The following is a 20380-nucleotide window of genomic DNA, read 5'->3' as shown; positions in this document are numbered from 1 at the left end:
GGAAAGTTGTTATGAGTTCATGCATGTAGAGCGTCGAGTACGACTTCTCACAAAGAGCGTCCTCAATAAAGTTCCGCGGCATGCGTGAGAAGCAAAGCTGTATAAAGTGGCTTCGTGATCGTTCCTCGAGCGTTTCCTAATCATCAAGGGAGTCTGTCTTCGAGTTCGTCCAGACCATCGGTGAAGCAGGCCATGCTGCATGGCTCGTCGATGTGAACCCTGCAAGGAGCCTGAGAAAGCTCTCCATCTTATATTGCATACGTCTGAGTCTATCAAGGGACGTACCAAGCTCATAAGTCGGTTCAGTAAGCAATGCTGTCAAGTCTCGTGGCATGTCCATCTGGCTAGGCAAGTATCCATGGAGCACTGCCAAGCTCCACGAGCAAAATAGGGCGACACTGCCCATTCCATCGTTCTTGAATGATGCTCTTTATCACCGTCTCTTATTCATGCACGAACAGTCCCGCAACTTGATTCTTTCACCGGATTACTCGAGAGGCCGCTACTGGTAGCTATGGAGGGGATATCTGGCGATTATGTTATCGGCTGTTACGGGTGTCTCCTTGCCCTTGACGGTCGTCCTATTGAAGTTTTTTGAATTGCTGAACCAACGCACTTCAATAGAATAAACTACTTCTTATGGGGCCAAACTCTGACGGGTCTATGAAAGGGCTTTTGTGAATAGTCTCTCGATGATCAGGGAAACGGTAGAGATTGTTCAGATTTCTGAACAGAATTGCCCTCGCCTTTCAGCATGATGCTCTATTTAGCGAAGCTTGCCGAGAACTGTGAACATTAGCTAAGATACTTTCCTATGATTCTTCAGTCGTTATCCGTCAGTTGAATAGGATGTTGCTGAAAAGAGATGGTCACCCGCGTCGTTCAGCAAAGACGGTTACTGTTCCACAACGATGAACCCCTTTGACACGAAGCAGAGGTTTACCGCATTTACCATATTCAATACCGCGCGGTAGATGCCCGTACTTTGTATTCATGGTACCGTTTGAGATGACGAGTCTTCAAATTGAGATACGGGGAAAGTCGTAAGTATATAAAAGCGATGGCAAAGCTGCCTGTCCAGCCAGTATTGACATCCCAAGGCAGCTTCCATCCTCAAACTATCTGATTGCACCCAATATTCACTCGACCCACCACGGCTTTAATAAAACATCGTTCCGCTCAAAATGTCTGGCAAAGGCGAAGATTTCATACTTGAAGCAGAAGATGCGTGGCCTGGAAAAGGACCTGATAAACGTTTGCTCGGCACCTATCGGTACGATGGAGACCCCGAACATCCCTACCATGTCATCATCTCGGTGCACCCCGACTTCTCCAGTAGTTCGCGTTTACGTTTTGAATACCACGAGTCAAAATTGATTCGGAAAGCCAACATGCTTCCATGTAAAGGCGCCCCCTTCGTTTACCGCCGAACCGATCTTGGTAATAAGAAGCAAAAGTGGGACGGAATCGGTTGGCCAGACGAGGTTTGCCAAGAGAAATATCGCCCAGACATGAGAATTGTCCGTTTCGAAATCAAGGTCTTAGATGACCCAGAGCACCCGACGAACAAGGACAAACAACACGTGGAAACAACAATAACTTGGATGCCCCCCAATTGCGCAAAAGGTTGGGCAAATTCGCACGTGCTAACGAAGGTTGCGGATCCATGTAAAGTTGTTGATGAGGCACTGAAGCAAAGCAGTGCAGATACGAAAAGCTAGAACACCGTTGCAAAGGACCATGGCTTCTCTAGGCTCACTCGGTTCGTTTTGGCGTACCCTGAGAATTTGTACCATCTCAGCAGTACCTAAGGTACTCTGCTATCGCATTCTTCACACTTGCAAATCGAATCGCATTGCCCGAAGGGGAGAACGAAGCCTTTACCTCGTGGGTTCGCTACCACCGTGTGCTGTTTGTCATATGCTAGTACTTTACTGTCTAACTTGTTAGTTCTGGCATTTCCTGTTCCACCATAAAGAGTCTCTGAAGTTGCTGTGATGAGATATTAGCAATTATGATATTCCACAGCCCAAGTCCGAGCAGCGGCTGGACCCCCTTAGCAGTGGTAAAGAGTGAATATGTGTCGTCCATACAGTCAGGTATCATTACCTCCCTCATCCACCGCTATTTACCAATCAATCCCAACCATTGGAGAGGCTATAGCCTCCAGCTTGAATAACATCTCCGGCAGCCTGCGCTTATAACCAGTCCATGGTAGTAGAGGAGGTAGCGTGATTAGGCGGTCAATATTGAGGGAACTCTGGGACACATCAGATATCGCAAGTAACCGTCGCTTGCAGTCAAAGGAAGAAAATACCTGCCGGTAAGGCGATCGATTCTTGGAAGTATTTCTTTACCCCTGACGATTTTCCTTTCTTGACTTTGGATTGCCTGACTTGATGAAATGTCGGGGAGGCTGGCAGTCAGTTCTGTTGGGCAGATCACCGTCCACACATGATTTGCAGTGTGCCTCCCGACACGTCAAATGACGTCTCAGAAAGAACCAACAAAGTACGAGAATGCGCTTCAAATTTTGTTAGCCGATTTCAGTCCCAGATGGCAATGAGCAAATCAGAGATACATACCCGACGGCCAGTGACACGGCACTCAGACCAAATAAAGCCCGGTTCCGTACGCGGAGCTTCTTGACCTGCACCTCGGTGGTCTTGGCCTTCTTCGACCGCGGCTCCTCGACGACCTCCTTCTCCTCATCCTCATCGTCTCCTTTTGAAATCTCTTCGGCTCCACGCTTGCTCTTGGCCTTGGGACTGTCAACGCCTTCTGACTTGATGGCGGCCGCCTCGACCATTTGCTTCGCCTCCGCAATCATACGCGCAGTCTCCTCGGCAGATGGTGGCTCTGCGCTCAACAGAGGAAGCTCTAGTGACACGGCAGTGTGCTTAGTCTCGTTGCCGTCCTCATCCGTCTTGATAGCTTGGTCAACTATGACCTTGGCCTTGGGCTCTTCTTCCCTAGCCTCGAATACAAGCACTGGTTCCGTCTCGACAGTCTTGACAATGGTCTTGATCTCCGCTTCGGCGTCCTTGTCCTCTTCAATAACGCCGTTGACTTCCAGCTTGGTGGCAATTGTGGGCGTAGATTCTCTAGGCTCAACAGAGTCGGCCTTGGCCCGGCGCTTTCTGGGCGATCGGACAGGTCTAGGGAGTGTCGTGGCAGCGGCGGCCTTGGTAGGGCTTGCTGAGCGGCGAGATCGAGTGCTACGAGGGAGTGAAGTCGGGGTAGGAGGAGCAAGCTGAGGGTGAGCCTTGAGAAGCTCGTACTTGGGGGGCGCCGTAATCTTCTTAGGAGGGCTATCAGGGGTGTTGGAAACGGCAATAGTCGCGGGATCCAGTAGGGCGCGGATCCAAGGCCCAACGCCGTACTCCTCGGCCAGCGCCAATGCATGGTCTGGAGGAATCCAGACGTTGCCGGCAGTCTCCTCGGGACTGGTAGAAGCGAGTGACTTAATGTACTTGCGTTCGGCCTCTTCTTCGGCGGCCTCGGCGTAAGGGAAAGTGGCCTTGAACATTCCTGTCGCAGAAACAAAGCCGTCGTGGCTGCGTCGCATCAAGAAGTAGCTGTTAGGGCTGGACTTGAAGATGCCAGAGACGATACCCTTGGGCAAGGGAGCGCGGAGGTGGGCATAGTCGAATACACCGAGAGCAGCGCCTTCCCCTTCGGCCAGGTTGACCATCTTGGCCGTCAGCTGAGTCTGACCGAGTCGACGACGGGCTACGAGGTCATCGTCTAGAGTCTGGTTAGCAAGCACAAAGTGCTAGGCGCAGTCAATTGTTCGTACAACGGGGCACATCCTCAGTCATGAGGGTGTTGCGCTTTGCGGGCAGGTGCCGCTCGTGAGCTGTAGCAGAAGGCATTTCGGAAGTGTGGGACAGAGCGCGTAAAATTGGCGATTAAATTGGGTACGTTCAAAGGAAGTTTGCGATGCGCGCTGGCGGCAATCGAGGAGTGGTGTCTTCCAGGTCGCGTCGACGATGGGCTCGATCGGAGGAAGGGACTAAATCGTCGCGTCAGCTTGAGGGCAGGTAGGAGCGCATAGATGGCGCGCAAAGAAGAGAATGATGGTGAGGTCTGTGGTAGGTGTCGCTTACCGAAGACTCGTTGGAGCTGACGGGAGCTGGCGATGGAGTTGGATCCTCGGAGCGCCAACGTGACGTGACGGGTCTGTCGCGTAAAAAAAAAAAAGGGTGCAGGGGTGGGTTGGCGATGCGGTTGATGAAGAAAAAAGATTATAATTGATTGTAGGCAATGGGAACAGCGATCCCGATAAGGGCACAGGCACAAAGGGCAAAGCTGTCTCAAAGGATGGATCGAGGGGAAGAAAGAAGATGTGGAGGGAATGTGTGTGAGAGAGTAAGGTGTGGTAGTGGTGGTGTGAAGGAAAGAGGGAGGGACGAGTCGCGGGATAAGAGAGAGAGAGGTGGTGGTGGTGACTTGTGAGGAGGAGAGGACGGGGGAGGAAATGGAAGGAAGAGAGGCGGCCCCGGGACGGGAAGAGCCTGAAGCTGGGCTACTTTTGCGCGCGCAAATTGGAGCAGTAGGTACCTCACCACTCGAGTCTCCAGCAGCGTGTCTCGTCCACCGGAGCGTGTGGCAGCAGCAGTAGTAGAGCAGTAAGAGAAAGAGAGCTTCACCTCAAACTTTGGGGGTCCTCCTGCTCATTGGGTAAGATTGGAGGGAGGGGTGGAACTGCGGGTTCGGAAAGCGAAGCGTGACGGCGTGACCCTGACGCGAGAAGCCTGAAGGTCGAAGAGCACGTAAAAGGCACTATTGGAACGAAGTATGCGACATAGATGAATACCTCTGTTAATCAATACTATAACACTGGAAGAGATGTACCTGTCTATCGCGACTGCCACTTGCCGCATTTGACGACCAGCACTCCCGGCGCTTTCCCCGGAAATGCAGTTAGAACGGATAGATACATCCTGCCAGCTGCGCAAGGTCGGAAGAAAAGTCCCTGACTCCTGAGGAAGGAGGGAAGGAAGATTATCGATGCGACGGTCCCTTCCTTCTTTGCCTTTACCCGTTGCGTGACCCATGTCGCTTCTTAAGCCAAGCCGAGAGAAAGTTGAGATTTTGACACTCAGGTTTTCTGTCCCACTGAGCACACGTTTCCTCAGAGAAGCTCTTCAGTCTGCCCCCCCGGTCTGTCCCCAACAATTTTCGTCGCGAACGCGCAGAGCTTTGGACACCCTGGGCGCCGTTCGCAGTCTCCAGCCAAGCGGAGACAAACGAGCCACAGGCCACAGGATTCTAGGTTCTTCAAGCTCGAGAGGGTCCAGTGTCTCTTCTCCCATTTCACCAAGGTATGGAGTACTGAGTACTCCGTACTGTGTCCGTACTTCTCCAGCATGCCATGCATGGATATCCCCCCTTTCAACTTGGTCGACATCCTTTCCTTGCACCGAGATTGAAAGCGGCGGCAGCACCAGAGCAAGCAGCGCGGGGGGCCCTTACCCGGCTACGATTATGCCTAGCAACGGGCGAACTGCAGCTATCCCGCCTTCAGCCCATCATTCGACCACGTTTCCCCCATCTCGTGCATTGCAGTATCTACCTACACAGTACAGTATTAGCTGCAGCAGCTGCAGTCTAATCGATAAGGGAAGAGTGCTCGCTCATGGAAGTCTTGGTTTGGTTGACACAATAGGAGGTCCATCTTTTCTGTCGCTAGGTGCCTAAGACAGATGAGGCCGATGGTCAGCCTCTAGAGTTCCTCATCTCGCCTAGGCTGAACAGCAAGAAAGACGGATCCAGGAACCAAGTACAATAGGACACTGCTGCCAGAGCAACGACAGTGCCAGGCTTGCTGATATGGTACACGGCGTTCTCGTTGCTGGGATTTTGGATGGCTTACCAGCCAGAAACTACCTATTTAGAACTGCGCAACCGTGACAAGCTGGTACTTGGAAATGGGTGATGCTTCCTGCTCTTTAAGATGGCCTGAATGCTGATGGGATCGGCTTAGTCTTGGTACCCATTACATAAGCCGTTATGTGGATACTGCATAAATGCACGTTGCTCTTCTGTGCATAAATCCCTTGGGTCATAATAATGCAAACCAGCGACAAGACCCACTAAAGAGAAGCTCTGGCCTCCGGCAACGATACCGCTGCCAGCAAGAAAGCTCTTCAACACTGGCGCACTACGTAGTGCGGATAGCTCATTTTCATGGATGGCCCGCATGAAGCATCTGCCACCTGTCAAGCGCGGACTTACTAGACGATATTCTCACATTGGGTGGTGCGAGTGCTTACCTGAGTGCCAAGGTATTCAAGCAAAGGGGCGCGGGATGAAGTAAGCGGGTGTTCATTCTGTACTTTATTCGCGGTCTCCCGTCTCGAACAGTGGGGAGTACCGGATTCCTGAAGCTTGTCGATTGTGCCCCTCATCAGGAACCACTCCAGACCGCTCATCCAGCCGATACGCGCAATATCGTGGTTGATATGAATGGATGCTCTCCTCTTATCCTCCCATCCCGTATCGAGATTGGCTGCAGAAGACACTTGGAGGGGCAGAAAGCTGCATAGCAACCTACTGTGGTAGGTATGTGTATCTGGGTATCTAAGTACCTACACAGCTACTTGGCTCTCCTGCCCGGGGTACTTGGCTTGGGCAATGTGGTACGGTAAGGTCGCACGGCATGATAGTCGTCGAGGTTGGATCTTTTGATCTTTGTTTCCTCATCAAAGCTATCGAAGAGCAGCCTCATCAGTCAGCACAGTTGCCTTTGCTCTGACTTCGTAATTGCAAGGGGAGGAGATACATAGGATGGTAGGAGTAGGAGGGCTTTGGTGATTGTGCCTGGTTTCGTGTGTGAAGTTCCATCTTGTTCCAGATGTTGGCCAATCAATGCAGGTCCAGACCCAAAGATATTTCGACCAATGAAGTCTCTTGTCCCGTCCAGTCAAGGCCAGTCCTGAATCCATCAGAGCCCACTTTACAGCGCCCACAGTCCCCCAACTGGCCCTGACGCGGTGACGCTTCCCCCCAATGCCGCCCCCCCCCCCCCCCTGCCTCGTCGATTTTTGGCTGGCACTGGCTGGGAAGAAGGCAGACCCAGACTCCCAGACCCAGCCCGACCTGAGCAGAATGAGGGGCAACGGGAAGCGGTGACCTTTGCCGTGCGCTCTTGCTTTGCGGCTTGCCTCGCCTTGACTGGCCGGGGACAAGGCCATGGCCTTACCTCAACTCCATTCGCCCTGACCTTACTACCATCCTACCTTACCTGATCCTCAACTTCTCTCCTCCAGAGTAAACATTGTCACAGCCTTCCAATTTACGGCATCATCACACACCTGTGCTACTTTCCTCCCATAGCCTCCGATACACCCGCTCCCAAACCAAGCCTCCACAGCTCAAGCTTCAGCTCCAGCTCCAGCTCCAGCTCCCACATTTACCCCACCATCACCATCATCACCATGGCTTCCCACGAGCAAGAGGACACCATGCCCGAGGAGACTCAGGGCTACAAGCTCTCCCAGCCCAAGCAGAGTCTGGCTGAGTACCAGAAGATGGGTAAGTCTTTGACTCTGTATTGATTCTTGATCCCCATTTGGTTTCTTTCAGTTCTGGGTGCTGCTGTTTGGGGGCGAGACAGCTCCAGCTGGGTCCCTTCAGAAATGCCCCTCACACCTTTCTTCACCTTGCCTTGGGATCGGTGTGTGCAAGATGTGAGCCTCTTTCATCTCTGCACTCACCTCGGTGACAGGAGGCGGCTTGCTCGACATCCATCTCATGGCACAGTTCACCAAAGAGCCATCAGGCGAGGGAAGGCACCCAGCTGCTTGCACCTTCCTCACCCACGCCCACACCCATTCTCACACTCACTCTCGCACTTCACTCACCTTCACCTTCACCCTTGCTGTCTTTCAACCACTTTTTTCATGATCACCATCACCGTTGCCATCACCAATCTCACTTTTCACTTTCTCCTTATTACCACTACGATATCAATACCACAGTTACCTCACATGTAATACCCTCTCATTACCATGGAGGCGTTATATAAGGGTATGCGTCGCAGGATGCAGAGGCGCAACCGTAATAACGCCCTCGCCAACCGGAACTCCATTGAGGTTCCCCCTGTTCCTCTCTCGACTCCCTCGGGATCGCGTCCTCAGTCATTTAAGATGATGGAGGAGAGACACCTTCACCGAGCAAGAGCTCTATCACACCCTGTTCCTCCCAATCCTCCCAACTCACCCCGCCTCCAAGAAAACATGCTCACCCAAGATCTCAACCTGATTCGGGACTTTTATATGTCTCCCCTTGTCGTTAGGGCAGCACATGGTCTGGCTGTTCTTGAGCCCTTGGACCTGGAACAATACGAGATGAGAGACGACCGGCCGACTAACAGCACCACAGACGAGAACGATGAGTCTCTCCAGCGCTACAAGGAGTCTCTCGGCCTTGGCGGCGGCAAGGACCTCTCTGACGCTTCCGACCCCCGTGTCTGCATCATCCTCTCCCTGACCATGGAGTCTCCCGGTCGCGACCCCGTCACCATTGACCTGGCTGCTCCTGGCTCTGAGGCGACCCTCAAGGACAAGCCCTTCAAGATCAAGGAGGGCGCCAAGTTCACCATGGTTGCCAAGTTCAAGGTCCAGCACGAGATTCTCAGCGGTCTGCAGTACGTCCAGGTCGTCAAGCGCAAGGGAATCAAGGTCAGCAAGGACTCTGAGATGCTGGTAAGTCTTCCCTCCCCCCACTTTCATCTCATCACAGTGGTGCTGACCGTCATCTCTAGGGCAGCTACGCTCCCAACACCGACAAGCAGACCACTTACACCAAGCGCTGTAAGTTTCGCGCCTGAATCAGTGTCGGTTGATGTAGTAATACTGACCCTTTGCACAGTCCAAGAGGAGGACGCTCCCTCCGGCATGCTCGCCAGAGGTCACTACAACGCCATCTCCAGCTTCGTCGATGATGACAAGAAGACTCACTTGACCTTTGAGTGGTCTTTCGACATCGCCAAGGACTGGTAGAGTGGACGAGGCCCCTATGGTTGAATTACACTCTCGCCCTGTCATCCTCATCCTCATCGACCCGAAAAGCTGTCCTGTCTCTCTCGTCTTACAACTTCGTCTTCCGAGTTCGATCCCTTTCCCGGAAGGAGAACGCATGCATCGGCAGAATCGAACTCGATCGCGGGTAGGAGGACATATGTGGTGGAACTCGAGGCAGGCATGCAGGACCAACATCTCACTCGCTCACTTCCAACACGAAGAGAATTCAAGAAGGTCAAACTAGGTCGCGGCCAACACGCAGGAAACATGGGTGATGGGCGAGGCCGATGGAAATTCCCTTTTTGTTCTCTTGCTATACAACAACACACACTCACACAAATTTTGCTCTTAACCTCATACACTGGTTATTGCACATGAAGTCACGATTACAAAAAACAAAACAAAAATTGGACGGTTTAGATGGCAGATACTTTTTTCGTTCTGCTGGGCCATCATCTCTTGTGCCCAAGCTACAAAAAATACAGATCCCTTTGGATCCTCATCAAATGTTCGTCTATGGATCGTCCCGTGGCGTAAGGCGTAAGACGTGACACCTTTTCAATGTACTCTAATCGTGGTGGTCTCGTCCACCTCGCCATTGTGATAATGACCTTTCATAAGTACAGCTCGGTGATGCACCTGAATCGAAGCTCAGACCACACACCATTTTCTTGCTCTTGTATAAATCATCCCCTTCTAATATCGTCTAGGCATCGAATGCAGACTCCAGCCGCGTTACAGAAAGTAATCGGGAAGGGAGTTGCCATCTGCCTGCTTCTCTCCACCACCCAGCTGCATGTCTTTATGCTGGTCATTCTCTGGTGCTGCAGCAAAGACGTTGAAAAACCTCTCGCCGGTGTCGCTGACCTCCAGAACACTAGCCATATTTCCACATCTGTAGCAGTAGTTAGGCGCACTCCATACTGTACTCAAGCGATCGTCGTATAGAACTTGGAAGCCCTCCTGGCATAGCTGGTGTGCTCTCAGAATGTGGTCCATATTGTTTACAGCCAAGAACTTCTTGACTACTTGTGCGCCAAAGGTATAGCCAGCTCCACGTGGACTGAGAGAGAACTCGTCGCGCTCGGGATCGGGATCAGACCAGACTAGGTCGGCCATGGGGCCTTCGTGAGGAATCTCGCGGAAACGGTCGATGATTACGATTTGGTCGATGGAGTGAATGGATGGGGAGAGGCCTGGAGCATACAAATTAGCAAACTGTCGATACGGGCAGGTAACGGCGTAGGCGCGCGCGTAGAGATGTAGGCTGTCTTACCGCCGTGGACGCAGAAGATCTTGTCGTTGATGACCACGCTCAGAGTCAGAAAGTCGAACATGTCGGTAAAGTAGTGCCATACGTTGGCGTTTCCGTATTTTCTTGAACATTCGGTATAGAAGCCATAGGACTGGGTGACGCCGCGAGACTCATGGTTGCCTCGAATCAAATGCACGCGATTGGGGTATCGAAGTTTCAAGCACACAAGCAAAGATATCGTTTCGACACTGAACATACCGCGGTCGACGTAGTCTCCTGTTGGGCAGCCAGTCAGTCAGGCTTTGTATTACCAACTTTTGATCCAAAGCGTACCCAGAAACAAGTAGTTGGTGTCTGGACACCAGCCACCAATCTTGAAGATCTCGATCAGGTCGTAGAATTGACCATGGATATCGCCGACGACGGTGACGGGGGCGCGAACGTGAACGACGTTGCTCTCGCGCATCAGCAGCTCTTTCGTTTTGGCGCAAATGGCCTCGATGACGGATTCGGCGAGAAGTTCCCTCTTATATAAGCGCGAGATGCACTCGTCGAGGTCGACGGAAGCTGTAGCAGCACATCGTGGTCAGGGAAACTGCACAACCTGGGGGACAAGAGCCATTCCTACCTGGGAGCCCGGGCATCTTTCACGTAGTGTTATGCGACAGCAGCTGTGAGACCGGTGGTATCTAGTTGATTTTGGGGTGGAAAAGGTGTAGCAGGACTACAGCGAAGGGTTGTCGCAAAGGTCGGCGGTTCAAGAAGCAGGTCGTCGGAGACCACTTCTACTCAAGAGGCGGGCGATGTGTATTGGGGAGCTTCGTGGTTGTAGTAACATGATCGAGGACGACGTGTCTTTACATGCGAGCTGGAAGCGCGCGGCGGCAGAATGGACAAAGTGGACGAGTTGAAGCGCAGGCTGAATCGACGAAAGATGGGGGAGAAGGGGGGGGGGGGGGTAAATAGTGCACGCCTGTGTTGGGTGGGCTTTGAGTCGTCAAAAAGGACTGGTGGCTCAAGATACCCAGTCGCTCATGGCACAAGAGAGGAAGAGAACGAAGGGAAGCCGTGGCGATGCCCTCGGAAAGAGAGCGTGGTGAGGTAAGCTACCTAAGGCAAGGTAAGGCAAGGGACCTTATTCTTCAGTCGCAGTTGAACATTCTTTTCTGGAATGGTATGGGTGGTAGCTCTTACGGCGGGCAGCGAGGGACGTCATGCAGCAATGGACAGACGACGCCCATCTCAAATTGGAAGCAGCCGGGGGACAAGCTCGGGCCCGGCTGAGAAATCCCATCCAAACATCAGACACTTCACCTGCTCACGTACCTGACCGCGTGCTTACCTAAGGCAGAGTGACATGGAGGACGGGATGTGATTGGGCTTGGTCACATGCTACGGCCCCGCATTCAAACCTGGTAGTTGGCAGACACGGCAGGCTCAAGGCGCTTACGTACACATCAATAATTTAGGGGGTTCTTGTTCGCTACAAGCCCCTACCTTAGCAAAAAACGCCGCAGAAGCGCTGGGACTGCACCACGGCGCAAGGTGATAAATGGGCAGGAGGGCCACTACTGGCCAAGGAAGCCCCAGACTTGTCAGGTCAGCAGGGGGGGGGGGGGGGCGCGTCCATCAACGGCTGCCCTGGGCTCATATAAAGTCACCTTCCCACCCCTCCGTCAGGTTTGACATGCCGGGTGCGCCCTTTTCTTTTCCTCACCTCACGCAGTTGCGTCTGTACAAATCACCTGCACTACCATTTTGATGGTACTCGTCCCATTTTCACCGGCCCGACGAGCTTCCCCGTTCATTGTCATTTCTTCCCGCCAGCGGCAGCTTTGGGTCTGCGATTTCCAGAGAGACAACAGAATCTTGGTTGCTATTGCGAGCCCCGGCAGTGGACTGTAGTTCGATACTTTATTTCCTTGGTTGTTTTCAGACGCGTCTATCATTCACACACTGAGAGATGCTGGGCTGCCGACCCCGTCCGTTCAGATCAATTCCTCACCGTCTCCAGGGTTCAAACAGCACCTGATATCCGGATCGTCATAGAAAAGCAGCCACACTCTCCCTTCACCTTGGTTTTCCCTCAAGTTCTCAGGCACCGATATCTCTCTGGTCTGCCAGCTGGTCTTCTTGGATGTCGCGCCCGTCTATCTACCTTGGTCTCCGTTTGAATCTAGAATACCTAGCCTTTCTTTCATTTTTTGTCTTGACCGTTTCATCTTGCTCCTGGTTGAACTCAGATGCCCTGCGCCTCCGTATGCGCGATGGAACAGCATCTAGATGGTCCCAGTTGAGGTATTCGTATCTCTACCTTTTCAAGCCTCGCTCGAACAGCTCCAAATTGCCCTTGAGCGTGGCATAGCATCATAGTCTGCCAATCTAGCCCAATGACAGCAGATGCGAGCTCCTCAACATCTGGCTCATGACAACCTCGAGACTTGAAGACAAAACCAGTCCCAGATGTCCCATGAGATTTGTCATGCAGTCAGATATTGCCCCTCTAGATCCTAGTTTCTCAGATGATCTGGATGCACAAAGACAGTGCTTATTTGCTTCACTACTTATGCATGACATACCAACAGTGTGTTCTTTGATGGTGCAGGCTGCACGTCGAAGTCTGCCCCCCTCAAGGCACAAGACATGCATTCGTACGACATGCAGCAAATCAAGCTGCATTGTCTGTCAGCTACTTACTGCCTCTTCCCAATGTTCTCGAGTCTAAGCCTGGCTGGACCGTGTCTCCTGCTGTCCTGTCCTGCCCTGAGGCGCCTGCCTTGCGAAAAAAAGAAAGCATGCCCCATCCGGCCCGATGAATTTCCGGCTCCTTTCAGCCTTCTGCGCGGAAGGAGTTGCCGTGGGTGTTCAGCTGTGCCTCACTGGGCAGGTGCATTTGCCCCACTTTACGCCTGAGCCTGGGCGCGCAACCTCCGTCCTTTGGTCAACTTCGTCGCGCTTTCCCACAACCTCATCCCAGTTGCCCTCTCTGGAATGAGACAAAGCCCACGATATTCGCCTGGTTCGGGCCTCGCCATCAGAATCCCTCACTTTGGAGGTTGGACTACGGCTTTCATTACCAACCCATCTCACCTTTCCCTCCATACTTCGGCCATCAGCAGGCGATGCGCCACTCCAGACTGCCTAGGCGCATTCACTAGAGACCTTTGAAGGCTTCGAGGCATCGTCACCTTGATCAATAGACTGCCTGCCATCTCGTGTCTCAGTCAAATCAAGAGACCATCTCATATCCGCCACTACCTGTTCTGGGTTCGCCCATTATCAAGCATCTCCTTCACCTGCTGTAAGCGCAGCCCGAACACCAAGGTTTGCGTCTCTGACTCTCCTTCTCCTTCTTTGCCGAGCACCTTCTGATATATCAAGTCTTCTCTTATCCAGCTCGTGTTGGCAACCTCATCCGAATCATTTCTGCTACTAGTATACGGATACTTTCACCCTTCTCTACTTCTTGTTTTCTTACCGGGCCACTCCCAGCTCATAGATGCTATCTAGTTTCTCGTTACCTTGGTTACGGTAACACTCCCTACACCCTCATTGATCTCCCCTTCCGGGCTTGGGCTTGGGTCAAAGCTGTACGTCGATCCAAGAGCCAAGACACGACCATCATCAACCATGGCCGACCACGCCCCAGGAATGGGGCCGTCCATGAAAGAGCCAAGCTGCATCAATTGTGGCGGCGTTGGCCATTGGGCTGTGGCTTGCCCGGAACCTGTCAGAGCGAAGCCCGCGTAAGTTTCGTGATGCAGAGTCTTGTCGGACGTGACAACAACTGTCCCTTGCTTCAAGTTTGAATCATGGCTGACTCGACCAAAGTGGACTGTCCCGGAAAAATATTTCGAGTGGCCATGATCATCATAGCCGGGGTGGTGAATATCAACCCGGCGGACGCCGGCCGGGTGCTGTTGTGACCAAGTACTCGGCCCCACCAAGCGGCAATCCGATCGTCACTCGCTACGCTCCGCCCCCGGGTCAACCCCATGCTCCTCCGTACCCCGGCCCCCTGCCTTCATATCCTTCATATCCTCCACCTCCGAATGGCTACCCTCCCCCGCCAACAGGGAACTACCCCGGCTATCCCCAATACTCCCCGCCGCCGCCGCCTCCCCCGGGTGCCCACCCACCACCTCCCGCTCCTCCTGCACCATACCATTATCCACCATCTGGCCAGTATGGCGCGCCTCCGCCTCCCGGTCCGTCTGGACTGCCGCCTCCTCCTTATCAACCACCACCACAATACGCTGGCAGTGCTCCTTACCCTCCTCCTCCTCCTCCATCTTACTCTTCTGGGCCTGGATATCATTCCGGTCCTCCACCTTCAGGCGGCCAGTACCCGCCCTCATATAATTCCACACCTCCGGGAGGCTATCCTCAGCCGCACTATGGGTCTCAACCGCCCCCAACACCGAATACTTACCCTCCCTCATGGGCGCCGCCACCTCCAGGATATGGTCACCCGCCTCCTTTGCCTGGCCCTCCACGTGCTACACCACCGGGGCTTCCGCCAATTCCTCCTCAGAGGAACCAGCCGCCAAGAGACCGAAATGGGCGACATCGCCAAGGGCATAATAATCGAGATCGTTCTCGCCGAAATAAACAAGGCAATCAGTCGAAACGAGATCCTTCACAGCCTAGACCAAAGTCGGAAAATAAAGCTAGACCAGTGCCAACACTGCCACAGCTCGAAGCCGTATCAAAGGCCGTCGAGGCGCCATCAGTCGCGAGCGACACACCTAAAAGCGTAAACATCAACAGTGCTTCAGAACAGGAAGCTGATGAAGAGTACGATTGGGACTGGGAAGAAGAGATGATCTTCAAAGAACTAGAGAAAACCCACCAGCCAGACCCAATTGCTAAGCCGTTACCGGGGCCTGAGGAATACCACGATAATATTGTGTTGCCTCCGGCGTGGAACGCCACTTGGATTCAGTCTCGATTTGCAACAGAAGGCAACCTCATGGAATTTTCGCGGCCGATACGAGAAACCGAGTTCTTCGTCACGTTGCAGTACGATCCAGCATTCTGGAAGTGCCCTGAGGGAAGTGCTCCTCAACAACCCCCTGAGCCACGAGAGAGGCCCACCACGTTCAAGTCCAGTCGCCTTCCAGGTTTTCCGTCTCTCCCTCCGAAACCTCCTACTCCAGAGAACCGTGAATACCGTCTGGTCAATAATCGAAAGCGGACTTTGGACGATTCAACATACAAGAACCCTCGAGCCAGGGTCGTCCCAGAAGGTGGCGAATGGGCGGATCATCGTCACAAGAGGCACAAGGTTGACTCGCTTCCCGGCTATAATGCCGCCTCACCGCACAATCGGAGATCTAGGGAGGACTCGAGACCGACGGATCGCTATCGTCACCAAAGACCAGAACGCACTGATTCCGATCCAAGCCAGACGCTTCTCTTGTCCTTGGACGAGTCTCAAGACGCCGGCCCATCAAGGCGATTTGAAGACGCGGGACTCCAGGATTCTGGTTACTACAGCTCTCGGAACGTTCGCAGACAGACATCGACCAACAATTTCCAGGAAAGGGCGGCATCGCCACCTATGCTTCATCGCGGAGCATCACGACCAGACAGTCGGCCACATAGTCGACAGGCGTCTCGGTCCCGATCTCGTTCTCGCCACTCCCGCCGCCGTGGATCTCACGGCAGCCATGATGAATCACGTCCAGCTTCCAGGCAATCTGTAGCGTCCTTTGGTTCTGATGCATCGGAACTATCTGCACTAGAGGCCGAGCTCCTCGGCATTGCTCCCAAGTCCAAGGGAGACCGAGATGGCAAGCCGGATGGAATGAAGATGCGTAAGCGCGTCACTAAAGTTGATTCGGCTTACAGGTAAGTTTCTTTCAATGGCTATCGTTTTTTCTTTCTTTTTTTTCTTCTCACTAACCCGGCATCGAAGTCGCCGATGGTGATTTTCTCCTTAGCTTCCATCCACAGGGGCGCACTTTCATGATTCAGCAAAAGCATAACATCTGGGTGTATCATCAATGCTCTACCCGTCAACAACGCAGACAGTTTCTGCGCAATTGTTCGCATCGTTACACTCTAAATGGCAGCAGCCTAGACATAGAGGCACCGCTATAATACATGACAGTCTGGCGGCATAGCATCAAAATCCGGCGTTGGGATGGAGTGAACCTGGCGGCCGAGGATTGGATCTTCGGCCTGGGGAAGGGCGTCCGTCATGTGGGTAGAATACTCGTTGAATGATTGACTATCATCTCGTTTCTTGCAATAGACACCTCCCGTCCATCTCTTTTTTTCTCAGTACATGTATGGCCGAGAGAGGCATGCGAATGGCCAGGCCAAAATCAAATTCACAAGAGAACCACAACGTTTCCTCCACCGCTATTGGTCAAAAGTGTTTAGTTTCCTGTCCGCCTGACACAAGTCCGGTGTCAAGTCATTGCAAGACCGAGCAGAAGGGATATGGCCTGTGCATCAGAAGTCTATTCAGCTTCGGACGAGGGCAGTGTTTGCCTCAAAGCGTTGCCTGATTAGTGTCCTCGGGTCATTTTGTCTGTTCGACTTTAAGCATCTGCCTTGCCGGGTGATGGAAGTATCGGTGAAGAGGTCTGACTGTCAGGTTGACGAATTATGATGTTTGTTATGCTGACATTATCACACAGGATCACATCACAGCGAGCGTGTAGAAGAGGTTTTTCAAACTCCGATCGGCGTCAATTGCCTATGGAAAAATGACGACCTAATAAGAAAAGTAGTATGTAGGAAATAAAGAACGGCCGTTTCCAAAAAGCTCTATACCCAAGTCTGGAATCCACCAAGCCTCAGAAGTCCCTGACTTCCTGCAGCGTCGATCGAGTCCTCCAAACTCCCAGGTTTGACACACCGAGAAGATCCTCATCAAAGAATCGCTGGACGAGTCGCTTATGCGCGGTTGTTGAGCTCCATGCGCTTCTTGAGACGGTAGGCAATGGCGCGCTTGCGGCCGGCGGCGGACTGGGTGAAGGCAGCAGAGCCACCGAAGGGGCCGGCACCAGCACCGTTGCGGACACGGACGACGCAGACGTTGGAGGCCATGCCGACCGTGCCGTCGCAGGTCATGCCAGCGGGCATCTGGACCTTGATGGGGAAGTCGGTGTTGGTGGCAAGGGACAGACCCTGGACGCCGAGGCCCGGGACGTCAGTGGTGACCTGAGCGCTCTGGAATGCCTCCTCCTTGGTGCCGCCGGAGGTGCCGTCGACATCGGCGGTCATAGGACCGGCGCCATCCTGGTTGATCTGGCGGAAGGTCATGGAAATGGTGCCATCATCGGCGGCGGTGGGCATGCCCTGGGAGGCACCCATGCCAGCAGTGGCGGCGACGCGGGCCTCGGGGGGACCGCTCTGCTTGTTGCCCTTGTTCTTGCCACCGCCACCGAAGAGGCCGGCGAGACCCTGGCGAGCGTAGAGCTCGGCGCGCTTCATGTTGGGGATGTTGTCCTCGACACCAGTGCCAGATGCGGCGCCGTTGTTCTTGGGGGCGGCAGCACCACCCATGAAGTTGTTGACCATCACGGAGGCGTCAACGGGGCCGTTGCCCTGAGTGCGGCCAAGAGGGCCAACCTCACCGGAGGCGATCTCGCGGTCACGGATGATGGCAGTGTCGGCCTGAGAGCCGCAGCCGTTGGAGGAGCAGTCACGGGGGGTTCCATCAGCGACTGAAAGGTGAGTGAGTTAGTTATTTATGTGTAGGTGTGTGGAAGAGCAAACCCTGTTGCTCAGGAAAGTGGTAAAAGCTTACTGGTGAGACCAGGCATGGTGACGCCGTTGGCGCCCTCGACGGACATCAGCGTGCCGTGGGCAGAGACGGTAGCAGCCAGGGCGGCGACGAGGAGCGATTGGGAGCGCATTTTGAATGAGAGATTCGAGCTTGAGGGAGCTAGGTTGAATCGGAGTTGGTTTTAGAGATTAAGAGATCCTATTCGTGAAGAGCCACCGGGGCTGAGATAGGTAAGGAAAGTGGAAAGGGTGAAGAAGTGAAAGGCTTGCTTTGTTGATGCTGTGTGATGAGGTAGGAAAGAAGGTTAGACGTGATGGTGTGGACGGGACTGTTATATAGAAGGTCTCGACTGGACTTGCTTGGCATTCCATATCATAGTCAGGGGAGACGAATTTGACAAATTCCTTGGGTTGAGATGGGACGGATTTTGGGTGGGAGGTTCGGAATCAGATCGTTCCATGCTGGACCACCGTCGTAGCAAGCAAAGCAACGAAGCAGTGCGGTGCAGGCAGAGACAAGGCAAGGCCAGGCGGGTGGGCAAGCAAGCATGTAGACGATGAGGTTCCAGGGTCTGTTCTCAGCTGAACCTCACCTCCTTCTCCTCCTCCCATACACGCGCGCTCATACGTACACAGAGGTACATTAGCGGCAAGGAGAGACATAGACACGCCCTTGCCGGCCTACCTTGCATCCCCGATCAGACCTTGCACCCTGCAACCCTTCGTCAGTGTCAGTGTGTTCCCAATGGCTAGGACCTTGAAGCCGTCAGTCGAAGTCAACCTCAAGCATGGCTCGGTATCGCGTCGGCTCGAGCAGCATAGGGAAACAAGAGGAGGGGCGTGAGTGGGCTGGCTGGGGGCGTGTGAACCTCGGATTCTATCCTTTGATTGACTTCATAGCTGAACGCGAGGAAATTGGAATTGTGAAAACCCTTCACCGTGATTCAACCAGGTGAAGTTGGGACGACAAGACCACGGCGACGTCGGAGGCGGGTCACTGGACGGTAAGCGTGGACATGCGATACGAAGGAGGCTGGGGTTTAGAAGTTGAAGCATCACAAACGGATCGCCAAGAGGCAGCTCAGAGCAAATCGCATCTACGTTGCTGGAGTCGTCTTCCAGAAAGAGAGACGTGGAAGCGTCCCGAGAATCCACCCGCCCACATACAGATCCTGGGGGTGCTGCTAGGCTTGGATGGGTTGGGGCTACTGCGCCTCGTTGCCCTTGGTAAGGTAGTTGCTGCGCGCGCGCGTGTTTGGTGGTGTACGGCGTGTTTAGGAGACGGAATGATTTGAGTGATGTGCAGTCTGGATATGCGGCGAGGGGCTCGCGATGTGGAGGATGCGCGAGGATGTGTCGATGTGCTACCGGGTTGCTAGCTCGAGGCTCGAGGCTCGAGGGGGAGAGACATTGAGGGACGATGTGTGGGATCATTGGGATGTGAAGTTAGGTTCTCGGGTGCATGAAGCTTGGCGAATCTTTGCTCGCGAATCTGTTTCAGTGGAGGTCTTGGCGACGAATGGCCGTGCTGTGCCTTGAAGTTGATTTGAGTGACGATGTGAGAAGAACACAGCAACTCAGGGACTCTGGAACTCTGCCAACTCAGGAACACGCGCGTAGCTTGTAGTCAGCAAGTCAGGTTTTAGGTGTAGGGGACGCACGAGAAGAGACAACCAGAGTTCCGATTGGTTCAAGAGTCAGAAACTTGATGCAGCCTTCTTACGGTAGCCAAGAAGTTTACGGTTTCGGTGATCGGACTGGCATGCTTGGGACCTAGGGAAGATCTGGAGTCGCCAGGCCAGAGGTGAAGGGGAGATCTTCTGTGGCCTACCACTACGGAACGGAGTATCTACCGTGATGTTCACAGGGACTCTCGATGCGCAACCGTTGAGCTCCGTCCGCTAAGCCTTCGAGGACCCGTTTATTTCCCCTGGCTAAAAGTCTTGGTAGTAAGGATTTGTATCGCCTCAGCCCTGAAGCAGGCCTCAAGAGTCTCCAAGTCCAGGCTCGGAAACGCTGGTCCACGTTTGGGAGTCAGGAAGTGCGGCCGTTGCCCTGGCCGTGTGTACGGGGAGAAGTACTTTTCTTTGGTTACGGAAGACATGCCATGGTTGGCGGTGATTGTGGTTTTACGCTTGATTAGCTGGCGCCGGATGCATCTCAAGGCTGGTAGCCCTCTCCACATCCGGGGTAAGTAGGTAGTTAGAGAGACACGGTCTCGGGGTGTTCGAGTAAGCCTAAGATGAGATCTGCTGATGCCGCTGCAGCCTAGGACAGCGATTTTGGAGTGTTCGTGTTCCTCCGGCGGGCGATCACCCGCGATGTGCGTCCGCGATATGCACCCGAGTGGTGC

At 53.5% G+C, this 20380-nt stretch overlaps 6 protein-coding genes across 6 annotated transcripts; 3 read left to right on the top strand and 3 right to left on the bottom strand.

Annotated features, from left to right (window-relative positions):
- Positions 1-1184: 1184 nt before the first annotated feature.
- CTAM01_01667 (uncharacterized protein) lies at positions 1185-1721 on the top strand (the record flags this gene model as incomplete). Its single annotated transcript, XM_060517709.1, has 1 exon — positions 1185-1721. The coding sequence occupies one exon, from the start codon at positions 1185-1187 to the stop codon at positions 1719-1721; it is 537 nt and encodes a 178-aa protein (XP_060387243.1).
- Positions 1722-2493: 772 nt separating this feature from the next.
- Positions 2494-3875, bottom strand: CTAM01_01666 (KilA-N domain-containing protein; the record flags this gene model as incomplete). The annotated part of the gene is made up of 3 exons (XM_060517708.1): positions 2494-2524; positions 2586-3747; positions 3800-3875. 3 exons carry the CDS (start codon positions 3873-3875, stop codon positions 2494-2496), a joined length of 1269 nt encoding a protein of 422 aa, XP_060387242.1.
- Positions 3876-7442: 3567 nt separating this feature from the next.
- On the top strand, positions 7443-9008 carry CTAM01_01665 (RHO protein GDP dissociation inhibitor; the record flags this gene model as incomplete). The annotated part of the gene is made up of 5 exons (XM_060517707.1): positions 7443-7539; positions 7591-7681; positions 8048-8711; positions 8771-8819; positions 8878-9008. The coding sequence occupies 5 exons, from the start codon at positions 7443-7445 to the stop codon at positions 9006-9008; spliced, it is 1032 nt and encodes a 343-aa protein (XP_060387241.1).
- Positions 9009-9764: 756 nt separating this feature from the next.
- Positions 9765-10849, bottom strand: CTAM01_01664 (calcineurin-like phosphoesterase; the record flags this gene model as incomplete). Its single annotated transcript, XM_060517706.1, has 3 exons — positions 9765-10225; positions 10306-10560; positions 10618-10849. Coding segments are annotated over 3 exons (948 nt in total), but the record flags the coding sequence as incomplete, so codon positions are not given.
- A 3065-nt stretch (positions 10850-13914) lies between these two features.
- On the top strand, positions 13915-16217 carry CTAM01_01663 (zinc knuckle; the record flags this gene model as incomplete). The annotated part of the gene is made up of 3 exons (XM_060517705.1): positions 13915-14030; positions 14116-16137; positions 16205-16217. The coding sequence occupies 3 exons, from the start codon at positions 13915-13917 to the stop codon at positions 16215-16217; spliced, it is 2151 nt and encodes a 716-aa protein (XP_060387239.1).
- A 976-nt stretch (positions 16218-17193) lies between these two features.
- Positions 17194-18158, bottom strand: CTAM01_01662 (cell surface protein; the record flags this gene model as incomplete). The annotated part of the gene is made up of 2 exons (XM_060517704.1): positions 17194-17966; positions 18050-18158. 2 exons carry the CDS (start codon positions 18156-18158, stop codon positions 17194-17196), a joined length of 882 nt encoding a protein of 293 aa, XP_060387238.1.
- Positions 18159-20380: the final 2222 nt, after the last annotated feature.

Source organism: Colletotrichum tamarilloi, assembly GCF_030869305.1.
Source record: "Colletotrichum tamarilloi strain Tom-12 chromosome Unknown Scaffold_4.1, whole genome shotgun sequence".
NCBI classification, from domain to species: Eukaryota; Fungi; Ascomycota; class Sordariomycetes; order Glomerellales; family Glomerellaceae; genus Colletotrichum; species Colletotrichum tamarilloi.
The sequence above is the reverse complement of the archived record's forward strand: the minus strand, read 5'-3'. Positions and strand labels throughout refer to the sequence as shown.